Raw genomic sequence first — 21,756 nt, forward strand, 5'->3', positions numbered from 1 at the left:
TATACAGCGGGTTCCAGTAGATCTGAGATCCATTTGGATGCAAGTCATACGGGGTCGAAGTGTCACTAGATAGCGAAGCAGAGAATTCGCATAGAGTAAGGTGGTTGAGGTTAACCCATTTGTCTTTCCATTCCAAAAAGTACGTCGGAGTTCGGATATGGTTGGCAAATATGCCTCGGGGTAATCTCTGCTCTTAATATCAACAATCAAAAGTCGATTATTTTCGTTGGATCACTTTTCAAATTGTAATTCGGGGTTCTTCTTTTCCTGAAATGAGAACACTGGTTGCAGCTGTACGGGAAGAAGGAACGAAAAACAGGACGGGAAAAAAAAATATGCCACATTGTAGTTCATCAAAACACACGACATCGAGAGAACAAAAGTGCGTCGCATCAGTCCGATAGGTCGTAAGGTGCCCAGCTGATTGTGTCGTGCCGGTTCACCGAGTAAATAAGGTCAAGGGGAAATGGGGGTAAATAGGTATGAGAAGGTGGCCAAGACGTGGCTGGATGACCGGTTCTGCTAGCCAGTAAGATAATTCGAAAACCAAAATCCCGCGCGGAAGGGGGGAATAAGCAGAAAGTGGAAATGGCCACACCAAAAAAAGGAAAGAAAAAAAAAGTTGTTAAGAAGTGGAAGGGGACGTGGGCACGTCCCGGCACTGTTTGTGGAAAGAGGAGCGGGACCGCGGGGGGTTTTATTTCCCTGCATTGATCGCATCTGGACGCAATCGTTACCTTGCTTCAGTGAGTCTGTGTCAAAGGAAGTTGCGTCTGGCAGGCTGGCAGCCCACCTTAAGGCTTATCCATAGCTTGTGTCCACCAAAGAGGCGGCACTGCTGCGGGCGGCGGGAGGACTGATAAGAGGTACGTACCTTCCTCCTAGCACGGGGGCCCAGAAAAATGATGCACCGCACCTGCCTGCACCAGTATACCACAACATCGAATTTCTGGTTTGGGCTTAGCGCTAAATCGCGCGTTGGTGATCCGTGATCGAGCTCCTCTAACGCGAAAACTACTTAACTTCTTCACTCCCCACCATCAACGCCCTTTCTTCCATCTTCATCTCACTTTTCCATCCCAACTCAAAGCCAGCCTTCAGCCAAGTCGCTTTTTACGCGTCTACCTCATTGTTCAACTTTTTCACACAACCCAACCCCAAATACCAAATTCACAATGACTGGAGGCGGCAAGTCCGGCGGAAAGGCCAGCGGTTCCAAGAACGCGCAATCGTAAGTTATTACCTTTCACTCGGGGCTTTCAAGAAATGCCGCGTCTACACTATGATGCGATCTTCTCTGATTCGAGCTCGAACTCCATCCACTAACGCATCCTTCAGTCGTTCCTCCAAGGCCGGTCTCGCATTCCCCGTCGGTCGTGTTCACCGTCTGCTCCGCAAGGGTAACTACGCTCAGCGTGTCGGTGCTGGTGCTCCCGTCTACCTCGCCGCAGTCCTTGAGTACCTCGCCGCTGAGATTCTCGAGCTGGCTGGCAACGCCGCCCGCGACAACAAGAAGACCCGTATCATTCCCCGCCATCTGCAGCTCGCCATCCGCAACGATGAGGAGTTGAACAAGCTTCTCGGTCACGTCACGATCGCCCAGGGTGGTGTTCTGCCCAACATTCACCAGAGTAAGTTGACCTTCTGTCATCGATCCTTCTTTCAGTCGCTAACAGTGTTTTAAGACCTGCTGCCCAAGAAGACTGGCAAGACTGGCAAGAACCAGAGCCAAGAGTTGTAAACGGGTGTCGGGTTTGGATTTTTTTCGTGCTGGTCGGCTGCTTTGGGTTGTCATGACATCGGGGTCACGGTTCAGGGTTCACGGTTGATTTTCACGTTTGGGTTGTACAATAATACCACGGCAGGAAGCTATGGTTACGAATGAGAATACCTTTTGAAGATCATGTTTCGCACGTTGGGATGATGCTACCTTTTCGTAAAGGCTCCTGATTATTCGGTATGCTGCAGTGTTTCATCAATTGTCGACTGTCTAGAAAGTCATGAGGTTGGACAGAAACACGCAGATGTGATTGATATGCAACGTGTCCATGAAGCTGCGTTTCTCCACGCTGATTGGCAAGGCATGTATCTCTTCGAACCGTCGGGGTGTTGCCTCTTCTGTGATGCCACAAAAGGGACTAGCAGAAATGCTAGTTACTCGGTTCTTCATGCCGCTACGGCGACTTATTGCGACACGACGACTCGAGACCATGATAGCCGGATGACGGTGCTGTATTATACAAACTCATAGAGGCGGGGAGAAGCTATGCTTGTGGGCTGAACGGCGTGCGCGTAGGCATCCGCTTGGCTTGTTTTGGCCAACCGGTGCATACTTGTTACGATTGTACATCAATTGGTCTGTTCCATAGCCCCCGAGATAGTGTTCTCACAATAGCGCACTGAAGCTTCCACATGGTTGCATTTCTATGTCGTGCAGTTAAAACGTCGCGTACGTTGAAGTCCCTGTCTTTCTCCCTTCCGCGCCTTCGCTAGTTGCTTAGAATTTCAATGGGGGTGGAGCTAGGTCTTTGTCAGAAGGAATTGGTGCAATGTCCGCCATGTTGGGGACTTACGGTCAAGGATAGGTGCTCGGAGGTTGCGCTCGAATTTGGAACCTGTGCAATCGTTATCAGCATCGTCTGTGCTATTCGTGAAGTGCTATCGTTTGTCTGGGGGGGTGGGAATCGCGACATACCGCCAGGTGCTGTCGGATGCACGTAGGGCTCTGGGTGCTTCCATTTCGACAGCAATTTCTCTGTCTGGGCTAGAAGTTCCTGCGAAAGCTCGAATCAGCGTCCGTTTCTCGTTGAATTTGCGACGTCTGCCGAGCGCGTCACTCACTCTCTTCTGTCTGGAATCCGTCACGGATCGGTTGGCCTCGAACAGCGAGCGGATGTATAAAGCTTGGCCTCTCCAGAGATGGCGATGAACAGCCCAGTCGAGAGCCAACTTCAGCGAACGCCGGTACAGCGACCTGTCGTCACGACTGTCAGCATAACGGCTCCGCCCGGTCTGGGTCATGCATCTTCGACATCTTCGGGGCTGGTGCTCACAATGCCGCTTGACGGGTCGACATGATGATGGACCGGAAGCAATGCGATAGCTTCTGAGCCGAGGGAACAATGGCGTTTGAAATTGAATCGAGTGTATGGGCGTGAAGGTCGTGACATAAAACGGGTTTGGGCTGCCAATGGCGCGTCGATGATTACGAAGTTACTGGGGATGAGATAGATAATAATGACACAAGGTGCAGGCCGGGGCGTTAGTATCCCCGATTGTGGCCTGAGGCGTCAGAATTGCGCAGAGCCGCAAGCTAGGACGTCCAACGTCAGATCAAAGCATCCACGCTCTACAGGTAGTCTTGTATATAGATCTTATATATATAATCAAGCCTTCGACTACTATATAATAATCCTAATAGACTATAACTTAAAGTTTCAAAGTGCTTTATATTTTTAAAATGAGTTTTACGTTACTTAATTTTTATTATAAAAAGAATATTATTAAAATCCTCTTAAATTAATACTTTTATAATATTTTTTGTCTACTTTTAAGTTTATTAATTACTTGAGTAGTTTTAAATAATTTCTTTTAATATTCATTTATAATATTAATTACGCTTTTAGGTCTAGTCCGCCTTATCAAGAGCTAGTTTTACTTCTATAAATAAGTTAATTTATTAAAATTAATATTTTATTTTTATTATTTATATTAAATTAATACTTTTACTAACTACTTACGTAATTCTTAATACTAATTATATAATAATAATAAATATAATTAATAATTACTCCTTCAGGGTTTAATATACCTTATTAAGAGCTACTTTTGCTCTTATAAATAAGCTAGTTTACTAAGGTTAATATTATATTTTTTATTACGTATTTTAATAAACTTTATAACTAACTATAGCTAGTTATAACTAGTTGTAACTATTATTAACCCCCCGACAGAGTAATCTACTAGGGTAGTACTATATATTACGTATTAAGAAAAACTAGGTATATTACGCTCTATACCCCTTTGGGGTCCAGCCCGCCTCATTGGGGGCCATCTTCGCCCTTATGGGTAAGCTGGTCTACTAGGGTTAATATTATGTTTTTATTACGTACTTTAATAAACTTTATAAATAATTATAACTAGCCGTAGCCGGCCGTAGCCGTTACTAACTATTAATACTAACTAAACTTAAAATACTAATAACCGCTATAATATATTAATTACCTTTTTAATAGCTAAATACTACCCCTTACTTTTTCTTTTTCTTTTAATTTATTTTTTATAAATTAATATTATAAATATAATATTTGTTAAAGCGGGTTTTTTATAGCTCGAGGTTATTTAATATAATATTTATAAAATTAAACTTTTTAGTTATTAAAAAAGCCCTAAAAGTTAATAAGTTATTAACGTTTTAATATTTTCATAAAATATACTTAAAATATATAATTTAATATAATAATAATAATAGCGATAGTAATAACGTACTTATATAGCGAGCAGGGCTATTTTTTAAATACCCTCTTATTATTTATATAAGTTAATTAAGCTATATTATATAAAATTAATTAGAACTACTTATTAACCTCTTTTTTTAAAAAATCTCTTAAACTCTTTAATATATTTATATATTATATTTAATCTTTTTATAATTATTATATTATTACCCACGTAATTTATCTCTTTTTATATAAGTACTTTTTTAATATATATTTTCGTTTTTAATATTAATAACCCCCTTTTTTATTTAAATTACCTTAGCCTTAATAATATTAAATAACTCCTTAAAACGTAATTAAGTTTTTTTAGCCGTTTAATACTTACTTAGTATTTTATTTATTATATAAAACCCGCAGTACTTAGCTTTAATAAAAACTAGTTTAAATATTAACTTATTAATATTTTTTAATTTATAAATTAATAACTTTATATAAATATATTAAGAAGCTATTTTAATAACTATAAATCCGTTTTTTAAATAAAATAGAGCTTTATATAGCGTTATATATTATAATTAGTATTTTTAAGTTTTAAGAGCCCTAGTTATTTAAATATAAATTAGATAATATTAGCGTTTTTAATTTAAAATCTAAATAAAAAAATAATTATTTTTAAATTAAAAAAATACAATTCTAGCTTATTTAAAACTAGTTTATACTTTTTTTTAATTAGAATAAAAAGAAATTATTTTAAAAATAAAAAAGAAGTCGTTCTTAGTAATATACGTAATTTATATTTATATTATTCTTTTTAATTTTCTTATTATATAAAGCTTTTAACGAACTAAAATAGCTAATATTAAAAAGCTAAAGCTTATATAATAAATAGGGAGGTATATAAAAAAATAATAATACCGTACTCTTTATAATAATTATCGAATTTAGTTAATTTATAGCTATTATAATTATTAAAAATAAAGAGCTACTTAATACTTTCTATATAAGATTTTATATAATTTTTTAAAATACTCTAACTAATCTAAGCTAATCTTATTTATAATTTATTTATTTTTTATTAAAATAAATATGTTATTTAGGGGGAATTAGTTATTAATATATTATAAAAAAAAGTAATATTTACTCTTAATAATAATATATAAAAAGTAATACCTAGCTATTTATATATATATTTTAAATAATAAAAGTTTATTTATAATTACTTAGCTATTTTATATAAAGCTTTTTATATTAAAAACGCGTTTTTAATTATAATTAATACTATATAAAGTTCTTTATTTATCGTAGTCCGATACGTATTATATTACGTTTATTAAAGAAATAATTAATCATATTTTATACGTTATTAAGTTATAATAAAAATCCTTAATTAATTAAGTTAATATCTTATTTAAAAATTATAATTTTTTTTAAAAAAGTTATTTTTATAAAACTCGTACGTATTTTTTTATCGTAATAATTAGGTAATATATTAGTATTAAAGTATTATTTTTTAAAATATTATAAATAGTAACGGTTTTTTATATAAATAATTTTAAGTCTTTTTTAATAGCTTTAAGTATAAGGATAATACGGCTTTTATTTAAAAAGAACTTATTATTATACGTAAAAGAAAGTTATTATAAAGGGAAGAGGTATAGAAAAAAAAGGAAAGTAAGCGACTCGTTATAATAAGCGATTCGCTATATATATATATTATATTAATTTTTAATTAAATTTTTATAATAAATTAGCTATTTTATAAGCTTAAATTAGCTTATATTAGCCTTATTATTATAAATAATATTAAATAAAAGTTAGATACTTTTTTTATTATACTAAAAAAGATTTATTAAAAGCGCTCTATTTTTTATTTAGTTTATTTATATTAATAAGCTTTTTTAAGTTTTAATAAAAATAACGTACTTATATAGCGAGCGATATATTATAACGAGCAATATACGTCTTTATAATTCTATTCTTTTTATTTTTTAAAATACTTTTTTTTTATATATAAATATATAATCCTTTTTAAATAAAAAACTAAATTATCCTTATTCTTTAAGTTATTAAAAAAGACCCGAAAATATTTATATAAAGAACTATTTTTATTTTTAAAATCCTTAAATTAACCCTCTATTATTAACGTATTAAACGCGTTATATAAAATAAAAAAATAACTAAATTTAATAAAAATAATTATAATAAAAGAGGAGGTAATTTTTTAAATAAGTTATTAACCTAATTAATTAAGGGTTCCCTTTATAATAAAAAAAATATATAAAAAATAATTAATTAATTTTTAAATATATATAATAAAATACGTATTAAATTATAATAAATAAAGAACTTTATACGACGCGTTTTTAAATTAAAAAATATAATTTTAATATTAAATTAACTATTAAAGGCCTTAATTAAAAAATCTTATTATTATATAAAACTAATTTATACTTATATAAAATACGATTACGAAGTATAAAATATATAATAATAAGATTTATAATTTTAATAAAATAAGCTTCTTAATAAAAATATTATTATATATAAAAGTTATTATAACTTTTAATTATAATAAAAAGCCTTATATAAAATAATTTAATAATTAAAAATAGGTTTTTTATTATTTAAAGTATATATATAGATAGTTAAATATTATTTTTATATATTATTATAAAAAAATAAATATTACCTCTTTTTTTAGTATATTAATAACTAATTCTTAGTTATATAGCATATCTATTTAAATAAAAATAGATAAATAATAAATAATATTAACTTAAATTAGCTAAAGTATTTTAATTAGTATATAAGGACTCGTACGAAGGGCTCTTATTACCTCTTAATTTTTAATAATTATAATAATTATAAATTAATTAATTTTAATAAATATTATAAGGAATAAAATATTATTACTCTTTATATACCTCCCTATTTATTATATAAACTTTAATTTTTTTAATATTAAGTACTTTAGCTTATTAAAATACTTATATAATAAAGAAATTAAAAAAAAGTAATACGGATATAAATTTTATATATTATAAAAAATAACTTTTTTTTTATTTTAAAAATAATATTCTTTATTTAATAAATAAAAAATTACGTACGAACTAGTTTTTAAATAAATAAGCTTTATACATTTTAACCCTAAAATAGTTATTTTTTTATTTTAATTTTACATTAAAAAACGCTAATATTATTAAATTTATAACTAAGTAACCGAGGCTTTTAAAACTTAAAAAATATTAATTATAATATTAAAAAAGTATATAAAATACTACTTTTTTTAAAAAAATAAAATCTAAATATATTAAAATAGCTTATTAATATTAATATATAAAGTAATTAATTTTTTAAATTAGAAATATTAATAAATAAGCCTATAAACTTATTATTATTAAAATAAAAAAACTATAAATTTTATATAGAAATAGAGATATTAAATATATACTAAAAAATAAAATAAAAAACCTAATTACGTTTTAAAAAGTTACTTAATAATACTAAAATAAAAAATACTAAAAATAAATAAAAGTAATATTAATATTAAAAAAGAAAAATAACTTTTAAAAAAAAAGGTTATATAAAAAGTATTAAACTACGTACGTAACGATATAATAATTATAAAAAACTTAAATATAATATATAAACTTATAAAATAATTTAAAATAATAATAAAAAAAGAGAGTAATATATAGTTTTAATTAATTTCGTACGTTATAGCTAAGTTAATTTATAAAAAAGGTTTAGAGGTTACGAAGAATACGTTATTTATTATAATATATCGCTTACTATATAAGTATATTACTATTTTTATAATAAGCTCTTTATTTCTTTTTTAAAACTAAGCTATTTTTTAAATACTTTAATAAAAAATATTATTTTTTTTAAAAATATATAAAATATATTACTTAGCTCGTTAATATTATATAGCCCCTATTAATTAATAATAAGTCTTTAAAAATATTATATTTATTTATATTACTTTTATTAAAAAATAAAAAAAGGTAGTATTATTAAATAAAATACCTATAGCCGAATTACTAATTATAAAACTATTCCTAAGGCCCTATATTAAAAACTTTAAAAATAATAGTACTTATTTTATTTATAGCGAGTTTTATTACGTCTCCTAGGATTATTTTTAAAAAGCTTATTATTATTATAACCCCTTTAGGGTCCGGCCTGCCTTACTAGGGGCTAACTTTGGCCTTATAGGTAAACTAGTCTTATTAAAGTTAATATTAAGTTTTTTATTATATACTTAATAAATTTTATAATTAATTATAGTTAACTATAGCCGTTATTAATTATTAATACTAACTAAACTTAAAATACTAATAGCCCCTGCTTTAATATATTAATTACTTTCTAAATAATTCAAAACTACTTCTTATTTTTTTACTTTTTTTTAATAATTTTAAATTATCTTTTTAGTCTTTCTTAATTTATTTTTATACTACGATTTTAAAATATTAATAATACTCTAGAATTAATTAAGTATTTTAAAATTATAATTATATTATATAAATTAGGTACTAATAATAATAATATATATATTAATATACGTATTTTAGATTTTTAAGTTAATAGTATTTAATTCGTATTTTTTAAAACGACTTTATTATAGTTCGGGGGTTTTTTTAGTATAATACGTATAATACTAAACTTTTAGCTATTAAAGAAGCCCTAGGGGTTAATAATTTCTAAGTGTTTTGGTATTTTAATAGTATGTATTTAAGGTAGACGATTTAATAATAATAATAATAATAATAGTAATAATATAATAATGATAGTAATAATATAATAATAATAGTAACAATAGAATAATAATAGTAATAATGTGATAATAATAGTAATAATATAATAATAATAGTAATAATATAATAATAATAGTAATAATATAATAATAATAGTAATAATATAATAATAATAGTAATAATATAATAATAATAGTAATAATATAATAATAATAGTAATAATATAATAATAATAAATAGTAAGGGAAGTAGCGTTTTTTAATTTTAATAAAGGAAACGAAGTAATGAATATATATATACGAGTTAATTAACGTATATATTAATAAGGTTAGTATTATTTTTGATAATAGTAACGAGGGTATTTTTTAATATTATACTATTATAAGCTAATATTAATTTACAGGGTTATAAACTTAGTTAGGTACGCGGGTTTATAAAATAGTAGCGTTATATTTAATATTATAATTAATCTATAGTTATAAACTTTATAAAAAGGAAAGTTTAAAAAGAAATTATAGTTTATTAAGGTAGGAGTATTTATTACTATTATATATTAATACTATATAAACGATATTAAGAACTGCCCTGAGTATTTAATAAAAGTAGAATTAAAAAGCAAATTATTATTATAATTACTATAAATATTATTAGCGAGTAACATATCTTAGATTTAGAAAACTAGGCCCCTAGTATAAATAACCTCTTAGCTAGGGGAGAAGTATAAAAATAAAAAAATTAGTAATTTATTTAGTAAATTTATAGAATTTTATAAAAAAGTAGCCTCTAGAAATCGAGCTTATAATAATATTTAATAAATATTAAATTTACTTAAAAGCCCTATTTAATACAAGAGCTAATAAATACGGATTTATAAATAATTACGTAACTATATTATTATAAGAATTCTATATAGCCCTATTTAATGAATTATTACGCCCTATTCTTATTATTAGATTTAATAATAAGTAATTAGAAAATATTAATATAATATAAACTATTAACTTATATATTAATTATTAAGTTTTTTATAAAAATACTCCTATTTTAACTTAATATAAAATATTATAACCTAATCCTTAAATAAAAATAATTTAACTATTATTAAATTAACCTAAATATATACTATAAGCGCCTTATATAACCTAAAGAATTATTATTATAAAACATACTTTTTATTATTATTAAGAATTTAGAAGACTTATATACCCTTAAAGTTATTAATATTTAATATTAAATTAATACTAAGTAATAATAAGAGATATTTAAAATAAATAGAGTATAATATAATAAGTAATTATAGAAATAATAAGTATTATTTAAGCTTATTAAAATAATTTATTAACCCCTTAATACGTAAAATTAGTATATATAAAGGTTTAATAATACTAAAAGTACTTATAAAATAAACTATATACTCTCTAGTACTTAAGTAATAACCTTAATAAAAACTAAACCTATATAAACCTCTACTTAATATAAAAAAATAAATAGTACCTTAAATATTACTTTTATTAATATTCTACTATTTAAAAATAAACTTAAAATATAAAATTATAAAATTAAAATTAATTTTATTATACGAGCTAAACTAAATAATTAAAAAAAAATAAAAAAAAATAAAAAAGACTTCCTAAATAATAATAATTAAAAAATTAAAAACTTTATTATTACAAAGTTTTTTAAAAACCTTAAAGCCTTAAATAAACGTTTTTAATAAAATAATAAATAATATATTAGGGCTATATTATAATTATAATTATAAAATAAAGCTTATAAAGAGAGGTTAAAAAAAGCTTATTTATTAATTTTGTTATAAATAATTATTACTTAAGCTAGAAATAACTAGAGCTTACTTTTTAAAATACTTTTATAAAGGATTTATGAAGCTAAATAATACCCTTTTTATTTCGCTAAACCTATTTATTAAAAAAGTATAATAATAACGTACCTATATAGCGAGTCGCCCATTATAACAAGTTACCTATTTTCCTTTTTTTCTATACCTCTTCCTTTTATAATAACTTTCTTTTATATATAATAATAAGTTCTTTTTTCAATAAAAATAATATTATTTTTATATTTCAAACTATTAAAAAAAAACTTAAAACTATTTATATAAAAAAATAGTTTTTTATTTATAATATTTTAAAAATAATACTTTATAACTAATATACTAGCTTATTACCTCGATATAAAACTTATATAAATTTAAAAAAAAGATTTATTTTTAAAAAAAACCGTAATTCTTAAATAAGTTATTAACCTAATTAATTAAAGATTTCTATTATAATTTAATAATATATAAAATATAGCTAACGTATATATATAGCGGGACGCCCATCATAGCAAGTCGCCCACTTCCTTATCGTACTTTTAAAAATCGATTTTTAATTATTTATTAAAAAATCGAATATAAATTTAAAATATATAAAACTTTTTAAATAAAATGTTAATAAACTTATATAATAATATTAAGTATTTAAAAAATTATAATTTATATATATAGCTTTTAAACCTTTAAAAAAGGAATGATTTCTTATCCTAGACCCACTTTAAACTTATATATATAATTAAGCTATATATAATTTTTTAAAATATTTAATATTATATTATAACTCTTATTAAAATATAATTAAAAAGTTATATATATTTTAAACTTATATTCGATTTTTTTTTAATAAATAGTTAAAAAATCAACTTTTAAAATACAATAAGGAAGTGGGCGACTCGCTATATATATACGTTAATTATTTTTTTAATAAACCTAGTATAATATATATTAAATTATAATAAATAAAGAACTTTATATAATACTAATTATAACTAAAAAACGCGTTTTTAAAATAAAATTAATTATTAAAAGGTCTTAATTAAAGATCTTATAATTATCTAAGCTTAGTTTATTTTTTATATAAAATATGATTATAAAATACGGAATACATAATAATAATATTTATAATTTTAATAAAATAGGCTTTTTAATAAAAAATACTTTTATATATAAAAGTTATTATAACCTTTAATTATTATAAAAGGCTTTATATAAATAACCTAATAATTATAAATAAGTTTTTATTACTTAAAAAATATATATATAAATAACTAGGTATTACCTCTATATATTATTATTAAAAATAAATATTACTTTCTCTCATAATATATTAATAACTAATTCCCCCTAAATAATATATCTACTTTAATAAAAAATAAATAAACTATAAATAAAATCGGCTTAGATTAATTAAAATATTTTTAAAAAATTATATAAAATTTTATATAAAAAGTATTAAATAGCTCTTTATTTTTTAATAATTATAATAATTATAAATTAATTAAATTTAATAATTATTATAAAAAATATAGTATTATTACTCTTTATATACTTCCCTATTTATTATATAAACTTTAGTTTTTTTAATATTAACTATTTTAGTTTATTAAAAGCTTTATATAATAAAAAAAATTAAGAAAAATAATATAAATATAAATTATATATATTATTAAAAAATAACTTCTTTTTATTTTTAAAATAGCTTTTTTTATTTTAATAAGTAAAACTATACTTTTTTAACTTACAAGTAATTATCTTTTACCTAAATTTTAAATTAAAAACGCTAATATTATTTAACTTATACTTAAATAATTAAGGCTCTTAAGACTTAAAAATATTAATTATAATATATAATACTATATAAAGCTCTATTTTACTTAATAAACGGACTTATAATTATTAAAATAGTTTATTAATATATTTATATAAAATTATTAATTTATAAACTAAAAATATTAATAAGTTAATATATAAATTAGCTCTTATTTAAACTTAGTATTACGGGCTTTATATAATAAATAAAATACTAAATAAGTACTAGAGGGCTAAAAAAAACTTAATTATATTTTAAGGAATTATTTAATATTATTAAGGTTAAAGTAATTTAAATAAAAAAAGGGGGTATTAATATTAAAAATAAAAATATATATTAAGAGAGTACTTATATAAAAGGAAGTAAATTACGTAAGTAATAATATAATAATTACAAAAAACCTAAATATAACGTATAAATATATTAAGTAATTTAAAAAACCTTTTAAAAAGGAGGCTAATAAGTAGTTTTAATTAATTTTTATATAATATAGCTTAATTAACTTATATAAATAGTAAGAGGGTATTTAAAAATAAGCAACTTATTATAATAGGTAACTCGCTACATAAGTACGTTAGCTTATAGTTCTATATTAATTTTTAAAAAACTAAATAGAATTATAAAAAAAAGACTAATATTTTCTATTTTTAATTAATAAAACGTTATTATAGCTAAGCTAAGCTAAGGTCTTTACTAAACTTAATATTAAATAAGCCTTTTATTTTATTTATTTTAACCCTATTTTAAAGGACCTTATAATATTCCGTACTTATTACAGGGGTATATAAATATAAAGTATTACTATTTAGCCTCTATAATAAGCTAGCTACGTATTAAAAAAATATATAAATAACGTGCTAATAAAGTACTTAGATAACTTTTATATAATATATATAAACGAAATTTTTATTTTCTTAAATAACCTTTTATAATATTATAATATTATAATTAGCTAGTTATAATAAATATTTTAATAAAAGTTGAGGCTATAAATACTAAGTAAATAATATTATAATTATAAATAACTTATTTAAAGCTATATTTATAAATTATAAAATAAATAAGGCTTTAGTAATTAATTATAATTTTATTAAAAAGGGGTTCTTAATAAAAATAGTTAAAAGTAATTATAAAATTTAATATTAAGTTAATTACTAAAGAAGTTATAAAAAGTTTATTTTTAAGCCTAGCTCGAGATTATATTATATATAAGTCTTATTTTTAAATATATTTTTTATAATATTATTATTTATAACTACTTAACCGTTTATTAAATAATCGTTTATTCTATTTATATATAATTATCTATCTTATTTTTTTATAAATATCCGTTCCTTATTTTATTATATTATTATAAGTATATAACTTATTTATTATTTCTTTATTTTAAGAAGAATTATTTTAAGTTTATACTTTTATATATATAATATAATAGTTATTATAGGTCTTATAGGGCGGCCCTTAGCCTTATCATATTTACTAAATCGTAATATTACCTTTTTTTTATTTTAAAAATCTAGTTCTCTAGGTTTATAAATAAGTTATTTATTCTTAGGTTAGGGAATTATTAAGTTTATTTTATTAAAAAATATATTAATATAATATTAAGTTAAATTAAAAAACCGCAATTTTAAATAGGTATATTTTATTATAAGCTATTATATATTATTTATTTTCTAATAAAAAATATAAAAAATAATATTTTATTTAAATTATTATTCGTGGGGTATCTAGTATTTAATCTTTTTTAATTTTAACGTTTATAAAATATACTATTATTTAGTTATTTTATATAATACTTTTATTAATACTATTTATATTTATAAATACTATTTTAATTTTATTTAATAATTCTTGATTAATTAGCATAGTTAACTACTTAGTAATAAAATCTAATTAGCTATATTATAAAGAATAAGTAAAAGAGTTATATTTTTTATAAAAAAAAGCTATGAAATTATAAAAAAAAGCTAAAGCTTATTAAAAAGCTTAAATAAAGTTAAATAAGTTATTATTTAAATTAGAGTACTTTTATATTTAAAAAACGAATAGTATTTAAAAAAAAGTTATATTATATTAAAAAGAGTTTTTTAAAAAAAATATTAAGGATATTTTATTTATAATTTACGAAATATAGATTAGTAATATTTTTAAAATTATTAATTAGGACGCTATAATAACTAACAATTCTAAGTTTAATTTTAACTTTAATACTTTTTAAAAAGTTATTAAGAGTTTTAAAAGTTCATAATAGTTTTTTATATTTTTTTATATTTATAGTTTTTCTATTTAATTAAGAATTCTCGTATTTTATTTTTTAATTTTATAACTAATAATTTATTTAATTTTATATTCTAATTCGTTTAGTTTTATAATAATATAATTTTCTATATATAAACCCTTAAGTATTAGTTTAAAAAAATAAAATATAAAAAAACTAAATAATATTTTATTATATTTAAAAATCTTAGTTCGTAATTAATATTTAAAACTTTTTAAATTATTTTTTAAAAAGTTTAAGTTCTTTATAATTTAATTTATTACTTAGTTATTTTATTTTAATATTATAAAAAAAAATAGGTATTATCCCCTCTTTTAAAAATTAATTCTCTAATCCTTAATCTATTTACGTTTTTCTTTATTAATTAGTATATAAATTCGAGGTTTAAAAATACTTTTTTTTAAATTCTTTTTAAGTTTTATTATATTTATTATTATTTTAATAGCTTATAGTCCTTATTATATTTCTTCTTATATTATTAATTAGTATTAATAATTTAAATAAAATAGGGATTCTCTTATACTTTTACCACCTATATTATTATATATAAATTAAGCTATTAATAATAATATTACCTAATTATTCTAATTATAATTTATATAATAATAAAAGTATATCTCGAGAATCTAATTAATTCTTTTTATTTAACTATTAATCTATAAATAAAAAAAATAGTTGATAATTTATATTTTATACTAAGTTACGAAATTAGGGATCTCTTAAACTCTAAAATAATTAAAGTATTTTTTATTTAAAAAAAATTTTTTAGTATATTATAAATAATAACAATATTCTTAAAAATATATATACTAATTCTCTTATATTACTAACTTCTTTATAGGGTATAAAATAAGCGAACTTAATAAATTAATTAACTATAACTAAAATATTATTATATTATATATCTATAAGTAGTTCTTTAGACTTTAATAGTTTAATAATAAAGTTTTATAAGATTAATTATTATACTTTTTATAAATAATTATAATAATTATAACTTATTATAAAGCTTATATAAGCTATTTTTACTTTTTTTATAAGTTACGTAGTCTTTAATTATTTCCGTAGTTTTATTATATATAATAAATTTATTATAATATTAATAAATCTATATTTATATTTTAATAACTCTTTAATAACTATATACGAATATACTATAAATTTCTATAATAAGCTTAGGGGTTATTTTTTAAATTAAACTAGTATTAATCTTTTTAGCTATTATAAGAAGTTTTATAATTTATATAAAGCTACTATCCTTTTTTAAAAAAAACTAACTTATTTTTTTTTAAAGATTATAACTTTATAATTAAGTCTTTTACTAAGAGTATTTATTTTATTATTTTTTTAAACCCTTTTAATAAATAATTTAAAAATTAAATTTAAAAAAGAACTCGCTCTATTTAATTTATTATTTATTTAGGTTCCTATTTATTATAAAATTATAAAGTTCTTATAGTTTATATAAATTATAACTCTATACTTTATTTCAAAATAGTTATAGTTTTCATTTTTTAAAATATTTTAATAATAATTATTAGTCTTTTATTATAGATTTATTAATTTAATTCTATTCTATAAAATACTTTAAAATAAAAAATAATATAAATAAAACTTCTTTTATTTATCTTACTATTTTAGAACTATTTTTATAATAAAATTTAAGGCGTTTATTTTAATTTTAAAAAGGCTTTTAGGGGTCCGGGAATATAGTTATTAATTTAAAAATAATTATATTTTTTAACTTAAATAAATACTTTTTTATATTTAAAGTCCTAAATAAATAAATTATCTTTTTTATATTAAATTATTAAGGGGTTTAATAATATTAGTATAGTTTTTTAAAAAAACTATTAATAAAAATTAATAAATCCTAAGAATTATTTTACGTTTTTAATATTTTATAATATAAACTAATCCTTAACTACTTTTATTTTCGAAGTTTATATATAAATTTATCTTAGTATAATAGTATATTTAAAAAAGTTTATTTTCTAAATATAGAATTTATATTTAAAAAAGTTTAGTATATAGTTTAGTATTTTAGAGTTTTTTTAAATACTATATAAATATAATTTTTATGTATTTTAAAATCCCAAAAAAAATATAAATATTATTAATATATATAATTATAAAAATATTAATATACTCTTAGAATATATAATTAACTATTATTTAAAAAGTTATTAGTACGTTAATAAGTCTAAAAGGCATTATAAAATATTTAAAAAGTCTTTTATAAGTTTAAAATACTATTTTCTATTTATTTCTTTTTTAATCTAAATCTAATTAAATACTTCTTTAAGGTTTATTATAATAAACTAATTAGTTCCGTATAATAAATCTATAAGTTTAGTAATAAATAATAAAAAATAGTAATTTTTTTTTATAATTTCTTTAAGTTTTTTATAGTTAATAGTAGGTCTTAATTTTTTTTCTTTCTTTTTTTTAATATAAAGAATAAGGGTAATTTTATAAAAGAACTCGAGGGTTAGATATATCTTTTTAAGTTTTTTATTAATATATTTATTAAAATATTCTTATTTCTTTTTTTAATTTATAAGGTATAATAAATAGAACTTAGGTTATATTTCTTTCTTAAGTTCGATTTTTATATTCTAATTATTATATTTTAATAATCCCGTTTTTTTTAAGTTTTATAAATAGTCTTATATATTTCTAGTACTCTTTAGGTATAGTTTAGAGTCGTTTTAATCCCCAATTATTTATATTAAATACGAACTTTTTAGAACTTTTTATTATTTTAATCAAAATTATATATTATATTTATTTTTTTTAATTCTACCTTTACTAACTACTCAGGGCGATTCTTAATATTATTTATATAATATTAGTATATAGTGTTAATAAATACTCCTACTATTTTAGTAGCCTATTTTTTTTAATTTTTTTCCTTCTTTTTAACTTTTCTTTTTTATAAAGTTTATAACTACGGATTAATTATATTAATTATAATATTAAGTACGTAACGTTATTACTTTATAAACTACCTACTTAGCTAAGTTTATAGCCCTCTAAGTAATAGTAGCTTATAATAATAATATTAGAGACACCCTCGTTACTATTATTAAAATAACACCGCTTACTAATATTTAGTATACCTTTAACTTTAACTTATATATATATATATATACTATATATTTATTACCCCTGTTTCCTTTATTAAAATTAAAAATCGCTATAGGCTATTACTACTAATTCCTCTTATAAATATATAATTAATACTCAAGATACTAAAATAAGCTATTATTAATTTATAATACTATTTTTTATAATAAGAGATTTAATCCTAAAGCTATAATACTAATTAATATTACTTTTTAAAAAAAGAAATCTATAAGTACGGCCTTAAATAATTAAAACTAAAAAGAAACTTAGAATAGTTAAAAAAAAGAATAAATTAGTATTATTATTATTAAAGCTTTAGTTTTATAAAAGAACTTTAATATTATTAATATTAAAATAAAAATTAACTCTTTAATATAATTAAGCAATTATATAGCTAGGCTTAGGCTAAAAAGTAGTTATTTAAAAAAGTTAGAGAATTTATAAGGGGATAAATTTAAGGGGTAGTTTTTAGCTATTTAAAAAATAATTAGTATAGTTCGACGTATTTATTTATAACGAGTTAGGTTAGTATAATAATTAGTAACGGCTATAGCTAGCTATAATTAGTTATAAAGTTTATAATATAATAAAGACTTAATATTAACCCTAGTAAACTAACTTACCCATAAAAGAAAAAAAATAGCCCCTAATAAGATAGGTCGGACCCCAAAAAGAAATTATATATTATATTTTTTTTAAAGAATTATAATAGATTTATTTATTTAACCTAGCTAATAATCTAATTTATTTATAAGTTATGCTTTTGTAATTATCAGATCTTTGAAATAATACTAGTATTTTTTAATTTTTATAATATTATATTATAATTAACGTAGTTATATAGCGAGTTACTTATTATAGTAAGTTACTTATTTTTAAATACCCTCTAACTATTTATATAAATTAATTAAGTTATATTATATAAAATTAATTAGAACTACTTATTAGCCTCTTTTTTAAAAAATCTCTTAAACTATTTAATATATTTATATATTATATCTAATCTTTTTATAATTATTATATTACTATTTACGTAATTTATCCCCTTTTATATAAGTACCCTCTTATTATATATTTTTTATTTTTTAATATTAATAACCCCCTTTTTTATTTAAATTACTTTAGTTTTAATAATATTAAATAACCCCTTAAAATATAATTAAGTTTTTTTAGCCCTCTAGTACTTATTTAGTATTTTATTTATTATATAAAGCCCGTACTACTAAGTTTTAATAAGAGCTAATTTATATATTATCTTATTAATATTTTTAGTTTATAAATTAATAACTTTATATAAATATATTAATAAACTATTTTAATAATTATAAATCCGTTTATTAAGTAAAATAGAGCTTTATATAGTATTATATATTATAATTAATATTTTTAGGTCCTAAGAGCCCTAGCTATTTAAATATAAACTAGATAATATTAGCGTTTTTAACTTAAAATTCAAATAAAAAAATAACTATTTTTAAATTAAAAAATATAATTCTAGCCTATTTAAAACTAACTCGTACGTTTTTTTTACTTATTAAAATAAAAAAGGCTATTTTAAAAAAAAAGTCGTCCTTAGTAATATACGTAATTTATATTTATATTATTTTCTTAATTTTTTTTATTATATAAAGCTTTTTAATAAACTAAAATAATTAATATTAAAAAGTTAAAACTTATATAATAAATAGGGAGGTATATAAAGAATAATAATATTATACTTTTTTATAATAATTATTAAATTTAGTTAATTTATAGTTATTATAATTATTAAAAATAAGGAGCTATTTAATACTTTTTATGTAAAATATTATATAATCTTTAAAATATTCTAACTAATCTAAGCCGATTTTATTTATAGTTTATTTATTTTTTGTTAAAATAGATATATTACTTAGGAGGAATTAGTTATTAATATATTGTTAAAAAAGTAATAACGTACTTATATAGCGAGCGACGTATTATAATAAGCGACGCACTTTTTTATAACTTCTTAACCTTTTCTATAAATTAACTTAGTTATAATATATAAAATTAATTAAAATTATATATTATTTTTTTTCTTTATGATTATCCTAAATTATTTTATAAATTCGTATATTATATTTAAGCTTTTTATAATTATTATATCATTATATATATAGTTTAATATTTTTTATATAACCTTCTTTTTAAAAATTATTCTTTTTTTTTAATATTAATACTACCTATTTTTTATTTTTAATACCTCTACTTTAATATTATTAAATAACTTTTTAAAAATATAACTAGGTTTTTTTTACTTTTTAATACTTACTTAGTACCTCTATCCCCATATAAAACTTATAATTTTTTTATTTTAATAATAATAAATTTATAAACTAACTTATTAATACCTCTAGCTTAAAAATTAATTACTTCGTATATTAATATTAATAAGCTATTTTAATATATTTAGATTTTATTTTTTAAAAAAAAGTAGTATTTTATATGCTTTTTTAGTATTATAGGTAATATTTTTTAAGTCTTAAGAACCTCGGCTACTTAGCTATAAGTTTAATAATATTAACGTTTTTAGTTTAAAATCTAAATAAAGAATAATTATTTTAAAGTTAAAAAAGTATAAGGCTTACTTATTTAAAACTAGCTTATATATTATTTTTACTTATTAAAATAAAAAAATACTACTTTAAAAATAGAAAAAAAATATCTTTTATAATATATAAAATTTATATTTATATTATTTTTTTAATTTCTTTATTATATAAGTATTTTAACGGGCCAAAGTATTTAATATTAAGAGGCTAAAAGTTATATAATAAATAGAGAGGTATATAAAAAGTAATAATATTTTATTTTTTTAATAATATTTATTAAAATTAACTAATTTATACTTATTATAGTTATTAAAAATTAAGAAGTAATAAAAGCCCTATGTACGAGTCCTTATATAATAATTAAAGTATTTTAGCTAATCTAAACTAATATTATTTATTATCTATCTATTTTTTATTTAAATAAATACGCTATATAACTAGGAATTAGTTATTAATATATTAAAAAAGGAAGTAATATTTACTTTTTATAATAATATATAGAAGTAGTGCCTAGCTATTTATATATATACTTTAAATTATAAAAACTTATTTTTAATTATTAAACTATTTTATATAAGGCCTTTTATTATAATTAAAAATTATAATAACCTTTATATATAATAATATTCTTATTAAAAAGCCCGTTTTATTAAAATTATAAGTATTATTATTATATATTTTATATTTTATAATTATATTTTATACAAAGGTAAACTAACTTTATATAATAATAAAATCTTTAACTAAGGCTTTTTAATAATTAATTTAATATTAAAATCGTATTTTTTAATTTAAAAATACGTTATATAAAGTTCTTTACTTATTATAATCTAATATATATTTTATTATATATATTTAAAAAATTAACTAGCTATTTCTTATACGTTTTTTTATTATAAAAAGAACCCTTAATTAATTAGGTTAATAACT

General features: G+C 20.8%; 1 protein-coding gene across 1 annotated transcript; it reads left to right on the plus strand.

Annotated features, from left to right (window-relative positions):
• Positions 1-1,175: 1,175 nt before the first annotated feature.
• Positions 1,176-1,741, plus strand: HTA1 (histone H2A; the record flags this gene model as incomplete). The annotated part of the gene is made up of 3 exons (XM_053199099.1): positions 1,176-1,231; positions 1,339-1,631; positions 1,686-1,741. 3 exons carry the CDS (start codon positions 1,176-1,178, stop codon positions 1,739-1,741), a joined length of 405 nt encoding a protein of 134 aa, XP_053043492.1.
• Between the last annotated feature and the right edge of the window lie 20,015 nt (positions 1,742-21,756).

This window comes from Colletotrichum fioriniae, assembly GCF_027942845.1.
Source record: "Colletotrichum fioriniae strain IMI 355084 chromosome Unknown scaffold_16, whole genome shotgun sequence".
NCBI lineage: Eukaryota > Fungi > Ascomycota > Sordariomycetes > Glomerellales > Glomerellaceae > Colletotrichum > Colletotrichum fioriniae.